Below are 23,697 nucleotides of genomic sequence, written 5' to 3'. Positions count from 1 at the left end.
ATGGTAGATTGCATTGGGCACAGGAAGACTACATGCCCCATGAAAAACATTTCCTGCCCTTTGCTGTGAACCTGGGAAAGCTCCCTCCTCATACAGTCTTCGTAAAAGAGATGCCTGGCCTTGCCCACAGGAGGGCCACAGAGCAGAAAACTGCACCTTTCTTTTCTTTCTTTCTTTTTTTTTTTTTAAATCACAATAAAGAGTAAACAGGTATGTTTTGCCTGGAAATCATGTGTTCATTGGACTTGTCAGGGAAGAAGTTATCATGATCACAGCTTCATGCATGACCTTAGCATCATGCTCTTGGGGACATGAAAAGGGGACACCAGGTAAAAGGACAGATCTCCGGAGTGAGGAGGGACAGTGCAGAGGTGTTGAAAAAACAGACTTCGGCTAGCTATTAAATATGAGCCCCAGGACATCTGCTGTCCCTCAGATATGTAAACAGGTGAAATAATACTTCGCTTAGACAGTTCCAGTGAGCATTAAACCAGATCTCATACAGAAGCACCAGAGAGTGCCTGGGAAAGGCCTGTCCGCTCTCCAGGGCCTGAGGCCCTCTGGCTGGCAGCCCTCCCCTCACCGTCACTTCCTGAGTGGGGCAGGAATGTTATTGCACAGAAGGCTGATGCTCACGCAGGGCTGTGCTTCGCTGCTGGCACAGAAATACAACGCCGAGTCCCCCAGCTCCAGAGAGCTCAGGTTTAGTTCAGAGTGCAAGTCAGCGAACTGTTGTGCTGAGAATCTTTCCAGAATGTTTCCTTTTGCTCTCTCTTCCCCATTATAATACTGAATGAGGAACTGGAGGCCCTGGCCCAGGCTCTGTTGGTACCAGTACACGGAGCGGTCTCCAGACCTAGGGGAGCATCTCAGCGTCACTTGCTGTCCAATTGCTGTGATCAGGTGCTTTGGGGTTTGTGTGACTCCAGAATCCACTGAGCCTGTGTGTCGGAAGACAGAAGTTAAGCATAAGGCGCAGAAGAAAGCCTCCTGCTGAAGCCATCATCGGCCTGCGCGCATTTCAGGGACAGGAAATAGAGATCGGAGACTTTGAAGCTGTGCCCAGAACTCACCTGCTCCCAGGAGACAAAAGGCCACACAGCAGAGGAGCCTGAAGCCCATGGCAGGATCGCCCAGCTCCGGGCTGGTATCTCTGTAGTAAGTATTGTGCAGTTCCCAAGCTCTCTTCTTTCTGATAGGAGCATTGGCCTGTGATGTCACTGCACTGACGTACTTTCCCCTGCAGGCCACTCCAGCCCACTGTACTCTTTGGCAGGCCTCAGGTTCTGCTACTCCATGTACTATTCCTGTCTTGTACAGGCCAGAAGCCAAACGTGAGGAGGATTGAACACAGTCCCCACATGCCCACATCACACCTTACTTTCCTCTGCCCGCCCTGTCCCTGCCCTGACACTGATTCCCCAGTCCTTGCCACCCCAGGCTGTTCACCCTCTGCTGCCTGTGCAGAGGCAGAGACAAACTGAGGCCTCTGGCACCCCAACTCTTCCAAGGCAATGAGAGGTTGTGCTTAACTCTATGTGTCCAGGCCCCGCTCAGGGAATTCCATCCACTCCGCTGATGCCGGCAGGCAGCCAGGCATCACCTTCAGCCCCACTCTCTCGGCTCCTCTCCCACCCCTCCGCTGAGTTCTCTGCAGTATTGTGGAGCCACAGCGCCTCCAAGTGGCCAACAGTCTACAATCTCATGGATTCATACCTTCTGACGCGATATGCTCAAATTGTCCAAATCAGAAACAGAGATGCCCCCAGTCCTGCCACCCTCACCCTCTAACACACCCTCTCTATGCTTTCCCAAAGAGTCCATTTCGGGTTGATTTTCAAATCCACCCTTCGCCAATGGAGTCGGAGGACACATGAGCCAACATTTTGATTATGAATAAACAATTGTTACATAGTTGCAAATAATGTGTTAAGATGGTAGAGACCAGCCAGAATTATAAAGGCCATACAATTAAACAGCATGATGATATCAAGGAGACCCAGCCTGGAAACCCTATATTCCACAGCTAATCCCAGTTAATTATACTCATATGTTTTCATATGTTGTATTTAGATTCATTATTACTAAATTTTAGGTAGTGCATTTTAGAAAAGGGTTTCTAGATTTTAAAAATTTACTTCTAAATTATAAAAATTTGAAATGAATAACACTGCCAGCTGTAATTCAAACAGATTCCGTTGGTTCTCACATTTGCTGTCACTACGCAGAAGTGACTTTGATCTCTAACCAGGAAATAGTTAGTGGTTAATAATATCCCTCATATTAATAATAGTAATATTCCAGAACGCTATATAAGCAGGAATTAACATACATTTCACAACATCAAAGAATATTCACTATATATTTAATTAATACTTGGCTTTTCCTATGAAAATAATAAAGATGTTGGTATAGTACAATGCTGGGGAATATCATGGTAAGAAGTGAAGAGGAAAGCAACGTGAGCCCATTCTTGACCAATGAGCAGGGTCTGGCTGTTTCTTGGGAGACAGAGGTCCTTCCAGGCCATAGAAATACTGAGCACAAATGCAGAGAATGCAAAGGCTGCAGAGTTTTAGGAAATATTCAAAGAGATGTTTGGTCACAGAAGGGAATGGATCTGGGTAGTTAGTGTCAGGAAGAGATACAATGGAAGCAGAATGTATCTTTGGGGAAATGGGAGAGCCTTTATCTGTTTACCGTCAGCAGTGAAATGAATTCTTCTGTTTTGAGACTTGAGATCTAAGTCCAGAAGGAAGACATTGGAACCAGTTCCAGGGCCCTCCCCCGGGGCAACAGGCTATGTGGCAATGACCCTCCTAGACTGGCCCTGGGGTGATGCCAGTTATTACAAGGCCATGCTGCATATTTTCTAGCAATTGAAAACTTTGACAGGTTATGTTGCAGAGAACACAATTTTTATCATCTGGTAGCTCTACTTCTATTTTTTCATAATCTTTAATCATGTTCTCCTCACATTTCTCCAAACCAAATCTCAATTTCTTCTCCCTTAATTATATAAAGCAAACCCTTGAGATTTTACCTTCTATACTACACATCTGTCGAACAATCCTGACACCAAAATGAATTTCTTTTTCTAAAAAGGAGAGTGCCAGCTACTGTATCATTATAGTGTACAGCATCCGACAAAGAAGGTAATTTTGCTGTGAACCTCCTGGAGCAGCAGCATCCTCTGAGCAGATCCTCCTGGCCTTGTTTCCACCAGCCTTTCTCACAGCTGTCTGGTCTGAGACTGCTGTACGTGGAAGCAGAGAGATTAGTGCACAGAGTTCCAGTGACTCTGCCAGGCTGTGCCAAGCTGCTGGCACAGAGATACAGGGCCGAGTCCCCCAGCTCCAAGGCACTCACATTCATCTCAGAGTGATGATAGTCACGGAACTGGCGCCCTGAGAATCGATGAGGGAAGTTTCCTTCTGATGTCCTTAACTCATTAGCATATTCGAAGATAAACTGGGGCCCCTGACCAGGGGCCTGTTGGTACCAGGACACAGTGTTGTGCCCAGAGATAGGAGAGCATCTCAAGAGTCACTTGCTGTCCTCTCGTTTTGATCAGGTGTGTGGGACTTTGGGTGACTCCAGTGTCCACTGAGCCTGTGGGAAAAGCAGATGGAGGATGAGCCAGGAGACAGCCTGGAGGCCCTCCCCAAGGTAAAGTGGAGGACACAGGGGTGGGAAGGCTGAGAATGGGGCTGCTGTCCAGTGCACAGGACTCACCTGCTCCCAGGAGACAGAGCAGCGCCCAGCAGAGGAGCCCGGGGCCCATGGCACAGAAGGGCAGGCAGCACTGCACCTAATGCAGGGCTTGGTCCTCCTGGGGAAGAGCTGAGTGAGTTCTGGGCCTTGATTTTGCTGATGCAAGGAGTATCTTGTGATGTCACTGTCCTGTGTCCTCCCCCTACAGGCTTCCTGAGTCCAGTGCTCCCCACAACCCAAACTCTCTCCCTGCCCTGCAGAGCAGAAGGGTTGGGTGAAGGCAGAAGCTTCTGTGACGAGACAGTTGCTCCTCTGCCTACACTGCTCCAGCTCCCAGGCTGCCCCATCGCCCTCTCACCCTCCTCCCACCTAGTGCTGCGGTGCTCCATGCTGAAACTCACACACTGCCCATCAGCAGAGGGTGAAGAGCCTGTGATTAAACCTTCATGTTCCAGTTCTTCCTGGCTGTCCTAAGGTCATCTCTCTGATGTTAGATTCAACCAAATTTTCTGGTTCTCTTTTTTCGTCTTCAGATAACATTTCCAGCCCCTCCCTTGAGTGGCCAGTGGTACAAAGTCCCCAAGATTTAGTCTATCTGATCAGATCCAAAGCAGACCTGGGTTGTCTGTAAATTAAGAGTACAGATTCCCCAGAAATAACACTCGGGCTTTATCAGCTCACAGAACAGACCTAGCCAGCCAGTTTGGGATTCAGCACCCTCAAGGCCATCTTATGCATAGTGATCTGGATAATTTATGTTAATTTCTCCAGATCCACCCTGCCTTCAGAGGCTGACCCCAGTGTATTATGTTAACTGGCTCCCTTCTTCTCTAACTCCAGAGTGAGTTTGGCTAATGGGAGACAATGTCAGGAGAGCAGACGGAGGTAGGGTCACCACTTGTTCTGATTTGTCTATGCCCTGGTTCTCCTCTTGCTTCGTTATTTTATATTGGTTACTCTTCCCTACCAAAGGCCATAGCACCTTATAGGCAGCCTTGCCTTAAAGCTACAGTACCAGATGCTTTGGGATCCACATCCTCTCCTACTAATTTCAGGCCAATGTGAGTAAGAGCCACAGATTCTGCTATTCCTAGGCTACTTCTGCTTCTCTTACTGGGTTCCCTTAACCCTGCGACACCTTTGCAAATACTCCTTTTTGTCCCTCCTTGATATCTCCAGGACCACAAGTAATAGAAAGAGCAATGGAAAAGCAAGTCTGGGATATTTTATTTTGCCTTAAGAGTTAACACAATTTCTAACATTCTGCCATTAGAAGTAATAAGATTTCTAACATCCTGCAATGAGCGTTGCTGAGTCAGGAGAACCATGAGAAATATGCATATGACAATAAACCATGTGACAGTGGACATAGAATCCAAAGAGATCCCAGCAGAGACTCACGGTGCACGCTCACCTACTCTGACCTATCCCCATAAAAGACGGGAGTCCTATACAAATAGATGCTTGTATTCTGTACCGTCCAATTTAGAAATGCATCATATAAAATAAGAATAAGACAGGAACACACTCATGACCACATAAAATACGGAGAATGTGAGACGTGCTTCTTGCTGAGATATACAACAGCCAAATTTAGTATCAAAATGAGCTGGGCTGATAAGAGGCTAAGACACAACCGAGGATCAATGGCTGAAAGAAAGCTATAGACAAAGAAAAAAACGCTCACTCGCTGTTGAAGTCATACCAAGAACCATGAACTGTTATAAATTTAATAATTTGAGAAATTGGGCGTTCATCGGTCTCACATATTAGCCTTTCATATTGGTTTTCAGCAGATTGGCCAATTGGTGATTTTTTTTTTTCTGCCAAGCAAGCAGCCCACTCCTCTTTTTGAGAGGGGGGTCCTGGGTGACCCAGCACTCTCCCCTCTTGGCAGCCTCACAGGGGGACATTGGGCAGAGAAGAGACATATGGGGTTCTCTGCACATGAGGCATGTATTTCCCGTGAAACCCAGCTATGGTCCTCCCAGTCCTTCAGTTAATGGATCCCAACATAAGAAGTCTTGCACCGGGATATGGGATTCTCCCTGGGGATGCTAAAGAGGACGACAGGCTAAAGGAAAATGAAATGCGTGTTCTATATTATTTTATAATATTTTACAAGAAAAACAAGTTAAGGGACTCACTGATTCTAATCCAAGTCACAGTGACGGTAAGAATTAATTTCCTTCCTTCATCTATCCTCAGAGGAACTCAAACAGGTACTTAAGTGAGAGGCTTACAATCTTTTTTATAATTCTACTAGCTGATTATTTTCAGGTCTAATGGCAGAGTTTGTTGCATCTATTAACATTGTCACTAAGTGGATTGTTCACTTGTGTGTTTGTAACTTTATAAAGAAAAAATCGGATTTTCTTGTCCTCCAGAGAACACACGCTCGGTATCCAAAGGAACCAAAGCCAAGGTGATGTTATGTGTACTATATGAGAATCCCAAATCACTCAAGCAGGCCAAAGCTTCCCAGTTGCTTTCTGCTTTCTTCTTCTCCCTTGAAAATAAAGTGAAATATGAATTTCATGTTGGAAGCTACTGTTCCTTTGTACAATTCCCAGAATATTCCAAATTGAGGAAAATAGCGTTATGTTGTTTGCATTTACACATCCCCACTACAGTGATAGACCCCAGCTCACTCTAAGTTTCATGCTTCAGGAGCACACATAGAATGAGATCCCATTGCTGGGAAGTCTGGGAAGAGCTTCAGAAAGGGCAGCTTTTTCTTCTGGTTGAGGCAGGGCCTTCCGTAAGGAGTACCCACCTCCAACCTGTGGCTGCCCTTTTGGTGCAGAGAGCAGCTGGCTGTACAGGGCTGTGGATGCACTGCCGCAGAGGTACAGAGAAGTCCGGCTGGTGCTGGTGGATGCCAGGCTCAGGGGAAATGCTCAGGCTTGTTTCCAGAGACACTGTACCCTTCTGTGACATCAACTTTGGTCCTGCTGCCACCACTACCTGAATAACGGATCAATTTCAGCCTCTGTCCTGGGTCTTGTCGATATCAGAACATTGAATAATGGTTCCTAACCTGAGCACATTCCAGGATCATCTCTTTCCTGTCTGTATAATGTAGTATCTTGGTGTCTGGGTGATCCCAGCATCAACAGAGTCTGCTGGAGAGGCAGATGGAAAGTGAAGACAAGAGTTAAGAGGTAGGGGGACTCTTCAGAGGAAAGAGGAAAAAAGGCTTGGAGCCCAGACATTGCAAACCCATGACAGGGTTTTGCAGCTGTTTCCAGGACTCATATGCTCCCAGGAGACAAAGGGTCATGCAGAAGAGTTTGGGGTTCATGACAGGGTTAGAGTGAGGAGGGGCTCTCCCAATTAAGTGCCCTGATCCTCAGGACTGTGAGCTGGGGCTTGGAGGCCCCTCTCTAGGGAACAGTCTGGTGGGCCTGTGGTGTCATCCCCCATGCCTTAGGAGTCCAGCTGTCCAGGGTGTTCTGACTGGTCTCAGGCAGGATCCACCTCCTCTCATGAAGGCTGTTGCCCGGCGAGGCCTGCAGGGAAGATAGGGTGCAGCAGAGACACACTGGGCTTAGGGCACAGCCCGCCCCTCGCCTCCCCATGTTCCTTTGAGGCAGTTGCTCCTCTGTCTGCACCTGCCCCTGACACCAAGGTTGCCGGCCAGAATTCTTCAACTGTGGATCTCATTAAAGATTAGAGGTATTTCCTGAATCTTGCATAGCTGTAGGTAGCCTAGCAATAACTGTAAACTGTTGCAACATTTGCATAATATTGAATCCCAGCCTTAATTTTTCTTAACCCTTCCCCTCCTAGGCTGCTCTCCCAGGCTGTCCCCAGAGCCCCTTAGATCCCAGTGGACCACAGTGCCATCTTGTGGCCAGTAAGTTAAGTTTCATCATTGCTTCTGCAATGGCCCAAGGGGTGCTGGGAAGTGTCTGCAGAGTGAGCTGGGAGACTATTCTAGAAGTGCCATCCTGCAGGTTTTATGAGCAATCTCCCTAAACCCTGATTCCAACACTGGTTCTAACCCTGACTATGGCTTTTCTCAAAGCTGAATATCCCACCCTCATTCAAAATAACTCTTATCACATAGCAGCCATTAGAGTCTAACTGATATTTTCTCCCTTAAAACTATCATATAAAGGGAGCGGGATAGAATGGGAGGAATGGAAGAAAATTGGATTTACTCTGAAGTAGGAGGAACATAGAGGAATTGAAGTGCATAGTTATTTCATTTCCATTACCAAAGATGAAATACATGTCCCCCAAAATAACAGTCAATGTTACCATGAAAATAAAGATTAGCAGAAGATTGGGACGATAATGAGATTACCTTCAAGACAGCATCAAATATGTATTAATGAGAAGTAAAATTTGAATGTAAAAAGTAGGATCCCTTGCAGGCAACAAGTAATCTTGAAGGGAGCAGTATCCAACGTGGAAAATAAGGATGGATAATGAAGACCAGCAAAGGGCCTTCCACAGAAAATGATTAACGTGTACAACGCACATCTGCTGATCTGAGCAGCAGACATGCAAGCAATGATTCTGGAAGAGGCAGAGGAGCGTTGTGAGATGAGGATGCAAAATAGTATCATAAGGAAGCAAGGAGAGAGAGGAGGAGGTTTGTGAGCAGGAAAGAGGCGATTGTGTCATGCTGTGGTTAAGCTGCTGGCACAGAAGTACATGGCTGAGTCCCCCTGCTCTGTGTGTTGGATCTTCAGAGTAGAGAAGGATCCTTCAGGCCGTGTTGCAGAGACCCGATCACTGCGCAGCCCTGAGTCATCTGCTGCACCCGTGCCTTGGAAGTAAATTAGAAACTCTAGGCCCTGCCCCAGGTTCTGTCGGTACCAGTAAAGGACAGCATGACCTGAAATTGGATCACACCTGAGCACTACATCCTTTCCCTTCTCTGTGACCTTGTTACTGGGGGACTGGGAAACTCCAGCACCTGTGTGATCTGTGGAGACACAAGTTGAAAACAGAATGAAGAAAGCAGTTGTACTCATCTCACACATATACACATTCACACAAACACACACACAATGAGGCTGGTTGGTGTCTGAGGACTCACCTGCCCCCAGGAGGCACAGGGCTGCCCAGCAGAGGAGCCTGGTGCCCATGGCAGAGTCAGGGCAGGATGGGAGCTTTGCCAGATCAGAGTCATTGTGAGCAGGAGCAGAGGAAGAGGGACGTCCCTGTCCCCACAGAGCAGTTCCCACAGTGACATCACTTCCTCTCTCAATCCCCACAATCTCAGGAACACAGGATTTATATTAGAACACACTTAGATGACTCTTTAGATATTTATTAGCTCCTTTTAAACAACATAAATGCATCGGTCTTCACTTTGTTCTCCAGAGCTGTCTGGAGCTAGAGGCCTCATGCTGCATCTCTGAGTTCATCTCCTCACCCCACAGCCGCGCCTCTGTCTGCTGGGCATGTTTTCTAGGATGTGCCATCAGCGTCCCCAACACAAGGCACCAAGGGGTGAGCTCATTGCCTTTTCTGCAAGTCAGGGTCCCCTGTACCATCCCATTCATGCCCTAGCCTCCTCCATCCCCCGAGTCACACGTGCCCAACAGGACTGCCCCATCACATGGGTTCCCTCACCAGCTGCACCTCATGCCTTTCTTCTGGGACTACTTCCCACCTTTGTTGGCTATAATTCAAAAAAGATAACTTATTGGAAAACTCATAGTCTTTTTTTTTTTTATTTTTCCATTTGTAAATATATTTTCCTCCATCTCAGTATTTAATGAATGGGGATCATAATTCTCACTAAATGGTTATTTTTGATCCTCTTTCTTGACTTTCATTGATCTTTTCAGTCTATTCCACCAGGAGAGATTTATCTTTTCTTTGGGACTGCTTTTAGAATCTTCTCTTTGTCACTTGTGTTCCACAATCTCACTATAATATAAACATTTATCTTATTTCATATTCACTTGAATTCTTGAAACTGAGAATTTAGGTCCTGAAACACCCCTGGAAAATTCTCAGCTAGTGTCTCATCGTGATCACTTATTCCCTCTACTTTCTTTTTCTGAAACTTCAATTATCTATAAGAAAAACGGGAAATATATGTTTACATAATATATAATTTTAATTACATATTTATTTATATATTATACATATAAAAATATATTATACATATAAATATATATTATATAAATATATAAATATAAATATATATTATATAAATATATATTATATAAATATATATTATATATATTTATATGTATAATATTATATATTATATTAATTATAATTAATATTTATATTAAATCAATTATATTTATATTAAATTCATTATAATCAATAATTATATTAAATATAAATTTTATAAATATAAATAATATATATTTATATGTTATATATAAATAAACATATAATTAAAAATTATATATTCTACTGTGCTGGAAACCACCCGTAAGCTCTCTCTCAGGTTACATATTTAATATTCAGTGCCGCATTCTATGTAACTTCTTCAGCTTTGTCCTTGACATCACTAATAATCTCTTAGAAGCATTTCATCTTTTCTTCATTTCCATTTTGTTTTCAGTGATAATCTTAATCATTTCTATATTGAATTTGATTATTTTTTAATGTTACCTTGATGGTTTCTGGCAGTCTCCTTTTTCTTGTTCACATTTCAATTCCCTTTAAATATAGTTATACAGACTTTCATATATTTTAATGGTAAAGATTTCTTGTCTTCATACACTTCAATTGCTAATTGTTTCTGCTCACTTGTCTTCACTGGTTCTTGTTTTAATAGTCTTAACAGTAGAAGCATATTTATCTGACATTAATCTATGGCATTCAAGAGAGGCCTGCACTGAGAGTGAAGAACTTCAAGACTCCATAGTTTTTCCAACTGTCTCCAGTCTTACCGCCAAATTCATGGGGCCGAGAATTGTCTGTTGCACTGTGGATTGCTAAACACTCTCATGGTTTGGGTTCCTGGGGAACATGCTCTCAGGACAGCCACAATGTACCCTCTAGAACACAATTCTGATTTTCTCTTACTTTTACATGATACCTTCTCCACAAATTAGCAACTATAAGGCTGTTCCCATCCTGTTCTTCCAAGAGAAAACAATATACATATATTTTTAAAATCCTAAATCTACAAATGTGCCCTCTTCGGGGTTTTGCTTTTGTTCCTAACCCAAAACTTTAAGAAATAGCTTAGATATTAGAATTATATACAGACAGTTTACCCTCATTCAGCTTGAAGAACACATATTTTAAATTGGAAATTCCCAGACTGACAAACTGGCTTGCACGGTACATGGTCCTATGCTTGTTCAACAAGTGAGTACCCCTTGATGAGCTCATAGCACAGCGTCTCAGGCAAAGTTAACTCTAGATCTCTGACAGGGTACAATGAATCGAGTGTGTTCCTGTTATTGGCTCATTCACCCACTCATCACTCACTCACCTGTCACTCACTCATCCAGTCTCTGTGAAATGAATGAGGACTCCCTGCCTGCCAGGCACTGCTGGTGGTGAATGCAACAAGATCAGCCTTCACCCTCATAAAGTTTAAAATTAAGTGGAGCACAAAACGAGTAAGACAAGTTGCAAGGAAAAATTGCAACTGTGCTGAACTTTACTAACAGGCACATGATTCCATGAGAGCTTATGAGAGGGAAATTGAAATTTGACCTCAGCTGAGAGTTGAGGGGGTGCTTCCAGTAGGAGGGCTGATCACGCTGAGATCAGAAATGCAGGTAGAAGCTGACCACTGCAGAAAGGAAGGCACTAGCCCAGGGTGGAGGAAATGGCCTTTGAGGTCTCTGTGATGGGAAGGAAGGAGGCACAGAAGAGGCAGCCTCATGGCTGCAGTAGAAGGGGAGGGGAGGTGTTGCGGAGAGGCCCAACAAGGCCCTTCGGGGGGGACTGCTCAAATGGGAAAGGCGGGCCACAGGTAAGACCACGTGAGAGTGGGGACTGGGGAAAACCCTGGAGAGAGGAAGCAATGTGGTCCCCAGAGAGAGAGATGGGAGTCTAGACGGATTTGAAATACAAATCCTGTTCCATCCTGGGAGCCTCGTACTCAGGATGATGAGCAGAAAAGTAAGAGCTGCGAAAGCGCTGGTCCCATCCCAAAAAGAGAGCTTGGAGGAAAGACCAGAGAGCAAAAACAGAGACATCTGAGGCTCTGGGACCAGTCCAGGCCTGGCTGGGACTGCCTGCAGAGGCACCTGGCACAGACTGAGGCTCACACTGCCTGGGACCCACTGGGCTTCCAAGATTCCCAGTGCTGAGAACTCTGCCAAGGACATGATTGAGTCCGGGTCTTGAAATCCACACAGGGGCCCTGCCCAGGACTTACCTGCCCACAGGAGAGAAAAGGGCACACAGCACAGGAGCCTGATGCTCATGGCAGGTGCTACAGGATGGAGGGGTCTTCTGGGTCTGTGTGTTGATTAAAGGGGAACAGGGCTCTCAAGGAAGTCATCCTGAGACCTCATTCTCTCCGCCTGGTCCCCAGAACCTTCCTGTCGAAAGAGGCCATGCCCCTTCCCCAGAGGGTCAAATCCAAAATAAATGCACCACTGAAGTTTTGATGGGAAGAATGCTTCTTGACATAAGCCTTACAAGTTTTTCTTGACCTTGATGCAAACAGCTTGTAATTCAATGTAAATTTTATTCCTGCAATGATATAATTCCCCATTAATATTCTGGTGTTAGTTATCTATGTATTGCTGTAGTCTAGAGTCTTAGGGAAACTCCTCATGTCTCCCTGGTGTTTTTGATTCCTGTGTCCCAAATACTCCTTCAAGTATCCTTTTCTAATTTGCTTAATTGACCATAATCCTGTTAAAGTCCTGTGTCTATATTGGTTTCCTCTGTTATCAAGTTTCCAAATCCCAGGGGCAGGCTCATCAACATTGGAGGAGTCGTTTTGCTCTGTTCTTGTCAATTCACTGACAGATGGGACTCCTGACAAGCCCAGCTGGGCACCTTCACCTCCATCCAGAGTTCTTGCTTTCTGTTCCTGGGGTGAGACCACAGCAGGCAGAACCACCTCACGCTGCTGACTGCCCTCTCTGTGTGGACAATGGTGGCCACACAGCACTGCTGAAGACTGTGAACACAAAGGTGTCCTGATGAGTGAGGGACTTGGCAAGAGGCAGCAGACTTCAAGGTAAGGAAGAATGCTCTGGTTTTATCTGAGGTGTCATGCCTCATAGGGGATATCCCTTCACGCAGGATTCCGGCCATTAATTTAGTAATAAATGAAAACGAGCTCAAAAACTGTATATTTGGTGTTCAGAGCCCCGCATTCAGAAGGACCCCACACTTGGTTTATCACTCTGCTGTCATGATTTTTAAATTCTTAATAGTGTTTGAACAAAGGACCTGCCAGTAAGTCATGTTGCTGGTTGTAAATACATGATTTTCACACTCTGCTCACCTCCCCCTCTGCTGGTTTCCTTTCAGCACAAGGCATGACCAAGGTCTGGTCATTCAGCATCTATGGGGCTTAGTAGTGAAGGACACAGAAATTAAAGTCACAGCTAAGGGCCACCTGGTGCTGAAAGCCACAGCTGGGATCCAACAAGCCCATTAGTGGGTTTCACGTGTGTGCCCAGGACTCCTGTGGTTCAAGAGACAGAAACAGCTCAGGATCCTGGTGCCCAGGACAGGGCCAGAACAGGAAGATAAATTCTAGCTGAAGGCTCAGGATTTATAAGTTAAACATCTGGGGTTAAGGCGAAAAGAACGCTTCTCCCATTGTAACATCATCTTTCAACGAAGTCGCCATTAGCATTGTTTGCTCGACCGCAGTGTGCTCAGCGTGTGAACACAAAACCAGCTGCATGCGTGTCCTACGAGAACTCAAAATAATTTCCTTGGAGATAACTTTTATCAGGATATCATTATTAAATAATTTGAGTTAATGAATGGAGAAGAAAAGAAATGAATGAAAATGAATAAATAAATTTTGTTGAATCAGCTTCTACCAACTGAAAAGACCTTTTGAGGTTACTTTGGTACAACGTCCATTTCCAGATAGAATTGTCCCTACTATGGATCAAGGTAGCTCTCATGGTTTCAACCCCTTCTAAAACCATAAAACCTCCCAGAAACTCCTCCCTGCTTTGATTATTTCGCTATGTATTCAAGAGGATTGATCGGTAGGGGTTTTAAATTAACATTAAAAATATTTGTGAACAAAACTACTCTCCAGTGATAGAAGTTACATCATTGGTTTTCTGGGACCAAGATAGGCATTGCAGAGGTGTTTGAGGGAACTTTCTGGGTGATGGAGATATTCTACATTTTAATAAGGGTGGGGATTATAAGGGCATGTACATATATATTGCTCAAAAATCACTGATATGTTCATTTAAAATGTATAACGTTTACATTGTATAACATATATCAATAACATTGATTTCTAAATGCCTCAAGAGGGATCCATACTGCATTCTTTAGTTAATTAGTTAATTTCATCAAATAAATCATCAGAGGAAATGTATATTTTATTTCTGTGACTTCTGAATCCTCAACCTAAGATTTCTAGTTATAATAAGTCCGTATCTGCCTTTGCACATTGTCATGGTGAAAGAGGCTATCTGAGATTATCAAAGGAAATCAAACTATTATGTTGGTGCAAAAGTATTGCAGTTCTTGCCATTAAAACTAAAAGTAATGGCAAAAACCTCAATTAGTTTTGCACCAACCTAATATCTAGATTTCTGCTACATGCTAGATATTTCATGCTATCAAATTTTGTATACAGTTCTGCAGATGGACAGTAGCAGTCTCATTTCATAGATTAAAACAAAAACAACAACAACAACAACAAAAACAAAACAAAACATAAAAAACAAAAACAGTAAACAAACTAAGCCAAATCTGTCAAGAACTGGCCTCGGGTCTTGAGGAGCTGGTGCTAGAATGGTAGTCGGGTTTGATGTCATGGCGCCCATTCATAGTTGTTTCCTGCCACCCCTCTCTCCAGGGTAAACTGATCTCTGTCTATGATGTTATTAGAGCCAGCAGGTCTGAAAGGGACCTAAGGGATAACATTCAAATTTTTTTGAAGATAAGCATCGTTTGTTATGAAATAGATTATAGTATATGGCTGTAAAACACAGGGCTTTGATAGACCAGGGTTAGAGCCCCAGTATTGCATCCTAATTTCTACTTAGTTTGGTTGAGTAATTTAAACTATGGGCAATTCCTCTACTTGTAAAATGAGAATAGTGTTTGCATGTTAAGTTGTTTTCTTGTACTTGAATTTCTAATTAATTGAACTTTTCCTAATGAAGGCTTTCTATTTTGTATATACTAAAATAATAATAAATGATTAGATTAGTATTTTTTCAAAGTCTTCTCCATGAAGCAGAATTGAACTGTGAACATGCATCAATGTACTCAGTGTTTGCAGTTCTGCAAATGACTGCCAGTCATGTGACAGACGGTTTCATAGAAACAGTCAAATATGACACATTTTATACTTTAGACCTTAAACATGTTATATGCATACAATGAAGTTTTTTAAACTTTAAAAAGAGGAAAATCCAGCCATATATGACACTGTGGATAAACCTACAGGACAGTACACTAAGTGAATAGGCCAGGCACAGAAAGGCAAATACCACATGATTCTGCTTATATGACGGAACCTAAATAATCAAAGTAATGGAAGCAAAGTTGAAGGTAATTTCCAAGGGCGGGCATTGGAGTAAATGGAGAGTTGCTGTCAATGGTATACAATTTCAGTTAAGCAGGATGAATAAGATCTAGGGATTGCTGTACAACCTTTTGCCCGTAGATTACAATACTGTATTGTACATACAAAAATCTGTTTAAAAGATATATTTCATATTATATATTCTTACCACAATTAAATTAAATGACTGTCTAAAATGCGACTAGTTAGCCAGAGAAAGAGGAAAAAAGTAAATTTGTATAATTTAGAAATCAGTAAATTATTTTTAATAAAGAAAACCATTTAAAAAATAAATGCAAGCCTTAATGCTCTAAAAAGCATGAAACATTTTTTCCACTTAATTTGTTTTTCTTTTCAATTTTAAGTTACAGAATACCTTATACAAAGAAGGATCCTCAAAAAGTTTATTGAATAAAAGAATAAGATTAATGAATGAATGAATAATAACTATTCATGCTCATTTCCCTCAAGGTATATTACATCAGTTACAGAAAGTCCACAGTGCAGAAAATTTTATTTCTTTTTCTTTCCTACAATGAAGGATGAATGTAGATGCTTGATGAGGAAGTTCCTTGGGCTTGTCGGGAAAGAGGTTTTAATGACCACATATGAGACATGACCTTCCCCTCCTGCTAGCGGGGATCTGAAATGAGGAAGTCAGAGGAGAGGACAGATGTACAGAGGAGGGGCGCGTGCAGAGGTGTCGGAGGAACCGACTACAGCCAGTTACTAAACATGAGACCAGGGACACCTGCTTCCACTCATATGTATAAACAGGTAATATAATATTGACCTTGCCTGATATCAGTGGGCATTAAAGCAGATCACGTGTAGAAACAGCAGAGAGTGCCTGGGAAAGTCCTGTCAACTCTGCAGGGCCTGAACCCCTCTGTCTGGCAGCACCCCCCTCACGGTAATTTCCTGAGTGGTGCAGGAATGTTTCTGGCATTTCCTTGGGAAACTGGCCTTTCCCAGTTACTCTCCCTGCAGGCCACCCCTGCCTGCTCTACCCATTGGCAGATCCCAGGCTCTGCTGCGTCCTGCACCATTCCTGTCCTACCCAATCCTGAAATTAAAAACGGGGCAGGTGGAACACAGTCCCCACATGCCCACATCCCACCTTATTTTTCTCTGACAACCCCTGTCCCTTTCCTGGCACTGATTCCCAGCCCTTGCCACCCCAGCCTCTTCACCCTCCACTGCCCATGCAGAGGCAGAGACATTCCCTCCTTGGTGCAAATTGAAGTCCCTGGTGTCCCTACCTTGCCCTGGGCAGTCCCAGGACCTACTCCGAATTCCAACCACGTCCTGATGCCAGCACGCAGCCAAACATTCCCTTCAGCCCTCCTCTCCTGGGTCACCCTCCACTCCTCCCCAGGGTTCCCCACAGCTTTGTGGAGCCACAGCGCCTCCAAGTGGCCAACGTTCCAGTGTCATGGATTCACACCTTCTGACCTGATAAGCTCAACATTGTCCAAGTCAGGAGCAGAGATGCCCCACCCCAACCCCTGCAACCCACACCCTGTCACACACACACTCTCTATTGCTTTCCCAGAAGGGTTGACTTAGGGTGGAACTTCAAATTCACCCTTGGCCAGTGGAAACAAAAGGACATATCTTGATTGCACAATAAACTGCTGCTACATCATTGCAATGAGTATCCTAAGATAGAAGAGGGGAGCCAGAATTATACAGGCCACAGGATGAAATAGTATGAGGATATCAAGCAGATCCAGGAAACACGACATTCCAGAGCTCCTTTTGATTAATCAGAGCCACACCTTTTCACACTTGGTATTTAGATTTGTGTGTGTGTGTGTGTGTGTGTGTGTGTGTGTGTGTGTGTGTGTGTTGAGACGGTGTCTCGCTCCATCACCCAGGCTGGAGTGCAGTGGCACAATCTTGGCTCATTGCAACCTCTGCCTCCCAGGTTCAAGCAATTCTCCTGCCTGAGCCTCCCGAGTAACTAGGTCTATAGGCGCCTGCCACCATGCCCGGCTAATTCTTGTTTTTTAGTAGAGATGGAGTTTCACCATGTTGGCCAGGATGGTCTCAATCTCTTGACCTCGTGATCCGCCCACCTTGGCCTCCCAGAGTGCTAGAATTACAGGTGTGAGCCACCACACCTGGCCTGTATTTAGATTTATTATTGCCAGATTTTAGATAGCACACTCTATAAAGAGGATTTTTCGATTTTACAAAAATATTTCTGAATTTATAAAAATCTTGAAATAAACTACCCTATGAGCTATATATAACTTAGGCAGATTCAACTGGGTCTGATGTTTCCTTTCTCTACCTAGAAGTACCTAGGAGCTCTGCCAATGACCTGGCACCTCTTGGTAACGCCATACTGAGAAACTATTTCCATGCGCTGAGTCTCCACAGAAAACACACACACACACACACACACACAATCTTGGTTTTTTAATTTTTATTTTACTCTAAGTTCTGGGATACATGTGCAGAACATGCAAGTTTGTTACATAAGTATACATGTGCCACGGTGGTTTGTTGCACCTGTCAACCCATCATCTAGGCTTTAAGCCTCCCATGCATTAGGGATTTGTCCTCATGCTCTCCCTCCCCTTCCCCCCACCCCCACAACATGCCCTAGTGTGTGATGTTCCCCTCCCTGTGTCCATGTGTTCTCATTGTTCAACTCCCACTTATGAATGAGAACATGTGGTGTTTGGTTTTCTGTTCCTGCACACACAATATCTTTTACTTGGAAAGGATGATAAGATTCCATTACTGATCTTAACTAATTTTTATTTCAGTTTTTTAGGTTGATTTCTGAGAAGCACCTTTGATGATGTTCTAGTCTCATCAAATCTCTAAAAATGTAGCTATGGAAAGTGTGGTTATGCTGAATAATTCGTTTTTATGGGATCATGAGACTGGATGAATATTACTACAACACAGTTTTATTTTGGAGTTTTGGAAAGTGGACAACTGCCTTCCAGACCCCAGATCAATAGAGCCACTGACAGCTTGCACCCTGTGCCTGGACAAGCCAAAACACCCAACAACATGTGAAAGCAACCCAGGGGGCTGAACTCTGGAAAGCCACAGGGGAAGGACTCCCAAGGCCTTGGGAGCCCCTCTTTGCACCAGTGTATGCCCTGGATGTGGAACATGTAGTCAAGAACTATTGGAGGTTTACGATTTAATGACTTTGGCTGGGTGCACTGGCTCATGCCTATAATTTCAGCACTTTGGGCGGCCGAGACGGGCAGATCACCTGAGGTCAGGAGTTCGAGACCAGCCTGGCCAACATGGCAAAAACCTATCTCTACTAAAAATACAGAAATTAACCAGGCATGGTGGCAGGTGCCTGTAATCCCAGCTATTCAGGAGGCTGAGGCAGGAGAATTGCTTGAACCCAGGAGGTGGAGGTTTCAGCGAGCCGAGATCGCACCACTGCACTCCAGTCTGGGTGACAGAGCAAGACTCTGTCTCAAAAACAAACAAACAAACAAACCAAAAAAATTAATGACTTTCCTGATGGGCTTCAAACTTGGATGGCGCCTGTAGCACCTTTCTTTTGCCCGATTGCTGCCTTTTGGAAGAAAAATGTTTACCCCATGCCTATATTCTCATTGTATCTTAAGAATAAATATATATTTTTAAAATTTTACAGGCCAGTAAGGTGGAATAGACTTGCTTTGTCTCAAATAAAGCATTAGACTTTGGACTTTTGAGTTAACGCTGGAATGAGTTAAGACTTTGGGAGACTGTTGGAAAGGCACGATTGTATTTTGCAATGTGAGAAGGACATGAGATTTGAGAGAGAAAAAAGGCAGAATGATAGAGTTTGAATATTTGTCCCCACCCATGTCTCATGTTGAATTGTCATCCCTGGTGATGGAGGTGGGGCCTGGTGGGTGGTATTTTGGTCATGGTCATGGGAGCAGATCCCTCATGGCTTGGTGCTGTCTTCATGATAGTGAGTGAGTTTTTGCAAGATCTTATCATTTAAAAGTGTGTAGCAACTCCCCCTCAGATATGCTTTGGCTCTGTGTCCCCACCCAATCTCACCTCGAGTTGTAATAATCATCATGTATCAAGGGCAGGGTCAGGTGGAGATAATTGAATCATGGGGGTGGTTTTCTCCGTACTGTTCTCATGATAGTAAATAAATCTGAGGCATCTGATGATTTTATAAATGGGAGTGCCCTTGTGAAAGCTCTCTTGCCTGCTGCCATGTAAGACATGACTTTGGTCTTCCTTCACCTTCTGTCATGATTGTGTGGCTTCCCCAGCCACGTGGAACTGTGAGTCTATTAAACCTCTTTTTTTTTTTTTTTTTAATTAATTACCCCGTCTTGGGTATGTCTTTATTAGCAGCATAAGAACAGACTAATACACCCTCCACTCTCTATCTCTTGCTCCTGCTTTTGCGATGTGATGTGCCTGCTCTCCCTTGGCCTTCTGCATATTTATAAGCTTTTGGAGCCTTCTGAGAAACAGATGCCAGTATTATGCCTCTTGTACAGCCTGCAGAACCATGAGCCAATTAAACCCCTTTTCTTATAAATTACACGGTCTTACATATTCTTTATAGCAATGCTAGAATGGCCTAATATACCTTCTCTCCACTTAAAGACAGGAGAGGGAAGAGTAAAGAGGACTTTTTCTTGAAAATCAGACACCAGCTCAGTCATAGTAGGATAGGGCAAAGGGCAGAGTACTGAGGCCCCAATTCTAGGCCCTATCTCCTGGATAACATTTCTAAATACACCATGGGCCGGAAGGGAACCTGCTGCCTTGTGGGGAAGGAACAAGACCCAGAAAGATTCATCATCTGCTGAATAAAGAGCACTTGGACCCTGAATAATCAGCAGCAATGCCCAGGTAGTACTTGCCATAGAGCTAACGTGAGAATCTGAGACATGCTGGTTTCGGGTGTGATGCAGCACATACTCAGCTGTGGTGAATATGGGGAGAGGTTCCTTCTGCTTGATAAAAGGAGAGGGAAGAATAAAGGAGACTTTGTCTTGCAGATTAGGTACCAACTTGGCCACAGTGGAGCAGAGTACAAGATAGGCTCCGGGGGTCCTGGATTTCAGGACTTGGCTCTTGGATTGCATTTCTGGACCTGCCCTGGGCCAGAGGAGAGCTCATTGCCCTGAAAGAAGAATCTCAGGCTTAGCAGCATGTACCACAAGCTGGCTAAAAAGTCCTTGGGCCCTGAGTGAACATTGGCAATAGTCAGGCAACTCTTGCTGTGGGCTGGGACAGTGGTAGCCACAGGGAGAGACTCCTCTGGTTGTGAAAAGGGCAGGGAAGAGTGGAAAGAACTTTGTCTTGTGACTTGAGTGCTAGCTTAGCTGCAGTAGAATAGAGCTCTAGATAGATTCCCAAGGTTTCTGACTCCAGGCTCTGGCTCCTGGATGGATCTGTGGATGTCCCCGGGGTCAGGGGGCCTTGTGACCCTGAAAGGAAGGATATAAGCCTGGCTGACTTTTCCACATGCTGATTGTAGATCCCTGGGGCCTTGAGTGAACATAGGCAATAAGCAAGGCAGTGATTACCGTGGACCTTGGGTGAAACCCATTATCATGCTGGCTTTAGTTCTGACCTAGGGTCTCAGTGATGGTAGCCACAGGAGAGCATGTGCCACTTCTCCCTCAGTTCCAGGTAGTTCAACACAGAGAGAGACAGAAACGTTTGTTTGAGTGAAAGTGAAGGAAGAGAACAAGAGTCTCTGCCTGATAATCCAGAGAATTCTTTCAGATCTTATCCAAGACCACCAAGGCAGTACATCTATGAGTCCACAAGGGCCACAGAATTACTGGTCTTGGGTGCCCCCTAATGCAGATAAGTTTTCAGAGACAAAAAACTTAGATGACAACACCCAAGTACATTCAAATACCTGAGAAGCTTCCAAGGGCGAGTACAAACAAGCCCAGACTGCAAAGACTATAATAAATACCTAACTCTTCAATGCCCTGACACAGGCAAACATCCACAAGCCTCAAGACCATTCAGGAAAGCGTGACCTCACCAAATGAACCAAATAAAGCACCAGAGGCCAATCCCAAAAAGAGAGAGAGATGTGTGACCTTTCAGACACAGAACTCAAAATACCTGTTTTGAAGAAACTCAACAAAATTCAAGATAACACAGGCAAGAAATTCAGAATCCTGAAGAGATCTAAATAATTTAAAACAATCAAGCATAAATTTTGGAGCTGAAAATGCAATTGACATTCTGTCGAATGCATCAGGGTTTCAACCTCACAATTGATGAGGCAGAAGAATCAATGAGCTTGAAGACAGACTATTTGAAAACACACCATCAGAGGAGAAAAAAGAATAAAAATTAATGAAGCACAAATATGAGATCTAGAAAATAGCCTCAAAAGGGCAACTTTAAGAGTTATTGACCTTAAAGAAGAGGTAGAGAGAGAGATAGGGCTGAAAGTTTATTCAAAGTCATGATAACAGAGGAATTCCCAATCTTAGAGAAAGATACCAATATTCAAGTCAAAGAAGATTATAGAATACCAAGCACATTTAAGTCAAAGACTACATCAAGACAATAATGAAACTTCAAGGATAAATCAAAATTTCAGGGATAAAGAAAGGATTCTAGAAGCAGCAAGAGAAAATAAACAGATAACATACAATGGAACACCAATATGGTCTAGCAGCAGATTTTCCAGTGCAAATCTTACAGGTCATGAGAGAAGAGCATGACATATTTAAACATAAAAAAGTTAATACTAGAATAGTATATTCAGTGAAAATATCCTTCAAACATGAAAGGGAAAGAGTGACTTCCCCAGACAAAACCTGAGGGACTTCCTCAACACCAGACTTGTCCTAGAAGAAATGAAAAGGAGAGTTTTTCAATCTGAAAGAAAAGAGCATTAATGAGAAATAAGAAATTATCTGAAGGTGCAAAACTAACTGATAATAGTGCACAGAAAAACACAATATTATTATACTGTGATTACGGCGTGTAAACTACTTAGAAAGACTAAAAGATGAACCAATAAAAAAAAAAAAAAACACAGCTTTTCAAGACATAGACAGTACCTAAGATATAAACAGAAAGGACACAAAGTTGAAAGGACAATGTTAAGCTATAAGATTTTTACTAGTTTTCTCTTGTTTTTGGTTTGTTTGCTTAGGCAATCAGTGTTATGTTGTCATCAGTATAAGATATTATTTGCAAGCCTCATGCATAGTAACTTTAAATACAAACATATGCAACATAGTAACTTTAAATACAAACAAATACAACAGATACACAAAAATAACAAACAAGAAATGAAAATACATTATCAGGGAAAATCACCTTTACTGAAAAGAAGGCAGGAAAGAAGAAACAAATGAAGAGGAGACCAGGAAACAAATATATGGCAGTAACAAGTACTTACTTATCAACAATAACATTGAATGTAAATGATTTAAACTCACCAATCAAAGGACAGAGAATAGCTGAATGAATGTAAAAACAAGACCCAACGATCTGTCACTTACAAGAAACACACCTCCCCTAAAAAGATATATAGATTGAAAGTGAAGAGATACAAAAAGATGTTTCATGCAAATGAAAACCAAAAAAGATCACAAGTAGTTATATCTATATCAGATAAAATGTATTTCAAGATAATAACTATAAAAAGAGGCAAAGGTTACTGTGTAACAACAAAAAAGCTAGCACAAACATATACATGGAAACTGCCACATTGCCATTATTGGCACATACTTCTGAGCATGTACCCCAATGCCACCATTTGGAAAAAGTACTTTGGCTGGCATCCCCCATTGCAGTGTTGTTGCCAGTGGAATTGGGAATGCTTCAGTCCCTCTGGTGTAGCAGATGCTTTAACCTTGAGGTGTCAAAAGTCAAAGCTCTGGGCCTAATTCCAGCACCACAGGCCTACAACACGCAGCCGAGAAGTACTGAGCTGAATCCTAGCCCCCTGAAATATTCCAGAAATGAAGCCAGTCTACTGAACCCAGCTTACGTAACAGTCAAACCCTCAAGGGCATAGAAGAATATAAAAGCAAAAAACCCTTCCAAAAGACATCAGCTTAAAAGATTCAAGAAACATCAGCCCGCAGAGATGAGAAAGAACCAGTGAAAGAACTCTGGCAACTCAACAAGTCAGAGTGTCTTCTTACCACCAAAAGAACACACTAGCTTCCCAACAATGATTCTTAACCAGGTTGAAGTGGCTGAAATGACAGACATAGAATTCAGGAACAGGATAGAAACAAACACTATCAAGATTCGGAAGAAAGCTGAAAGTCAATCTAAGGAATCTAATGAATCAAATAAAATGACAC

General features: G+C 43.4%; 1 long non-coding RNA gene and 2 gene segments (V, D, J or C); 1 reads left to right on the top strand and 2 right to left on the bottom strand.

Moving 5' to 3' along the window:
* Window positions 1–585: 585 nt before the first annotated feature.
* On the bottom strand, window positions 586–1,386 carry LOC107129312 (T cell receptor beta variable 9-like). The segment is given in 2 exon segments: window positions 586–941; window positions 1,074–1,386. Coding segments are annotated over 2 exon segments (654 nt in total).
* LOC141409942 (uncharacterized) lies at window positions 639–4,053 on the top strand. Its single transcript, XR_012432950.1, has 3 exons — window positions 639–1,158; window positions 3,575–3,669; window positions 3,923–4,053. It is a non-coding gene; the product is annotated as an uncharacterized lncRNA (long non-coding RNA).
* Window positions 4,054–7,499: 3,446 nt separating this feature from the next.
* On the bottom strand, window positions 7,500–8,835 carry LOC102144767 (probable non-functional T cell receptor beta variable 7-3). The segment is given in 2 exon segments: window positions 7,500–8,653; window positions 8,768–8,835. Coding segments are annotated over 2 exon segments (357 nt in total).
* Between the last annotated feature and the right edge of the window lie 14,862 nt (window positions 8,836–23,697).

Source organism: Macaca fascicularis, chromosome 3 (assembly GCF_037993035.2).
Source record: "Macaca fascicularis isolate 582-1 chromosome 3, T2T-MFA8v1.1".
In the NCBI taxonomy this organism is placed as follows: Eukaryota; Metazoa; Chordata; class Mammalia; order Primates; family Cercopithecidae; genus Macaca; species Macaca fascicularis.
The sequence above is the reverse complement of the archived record's forward strand: the minus strand, read 5'-3'. Positions and strand labels throughout refer to the sequence as shown.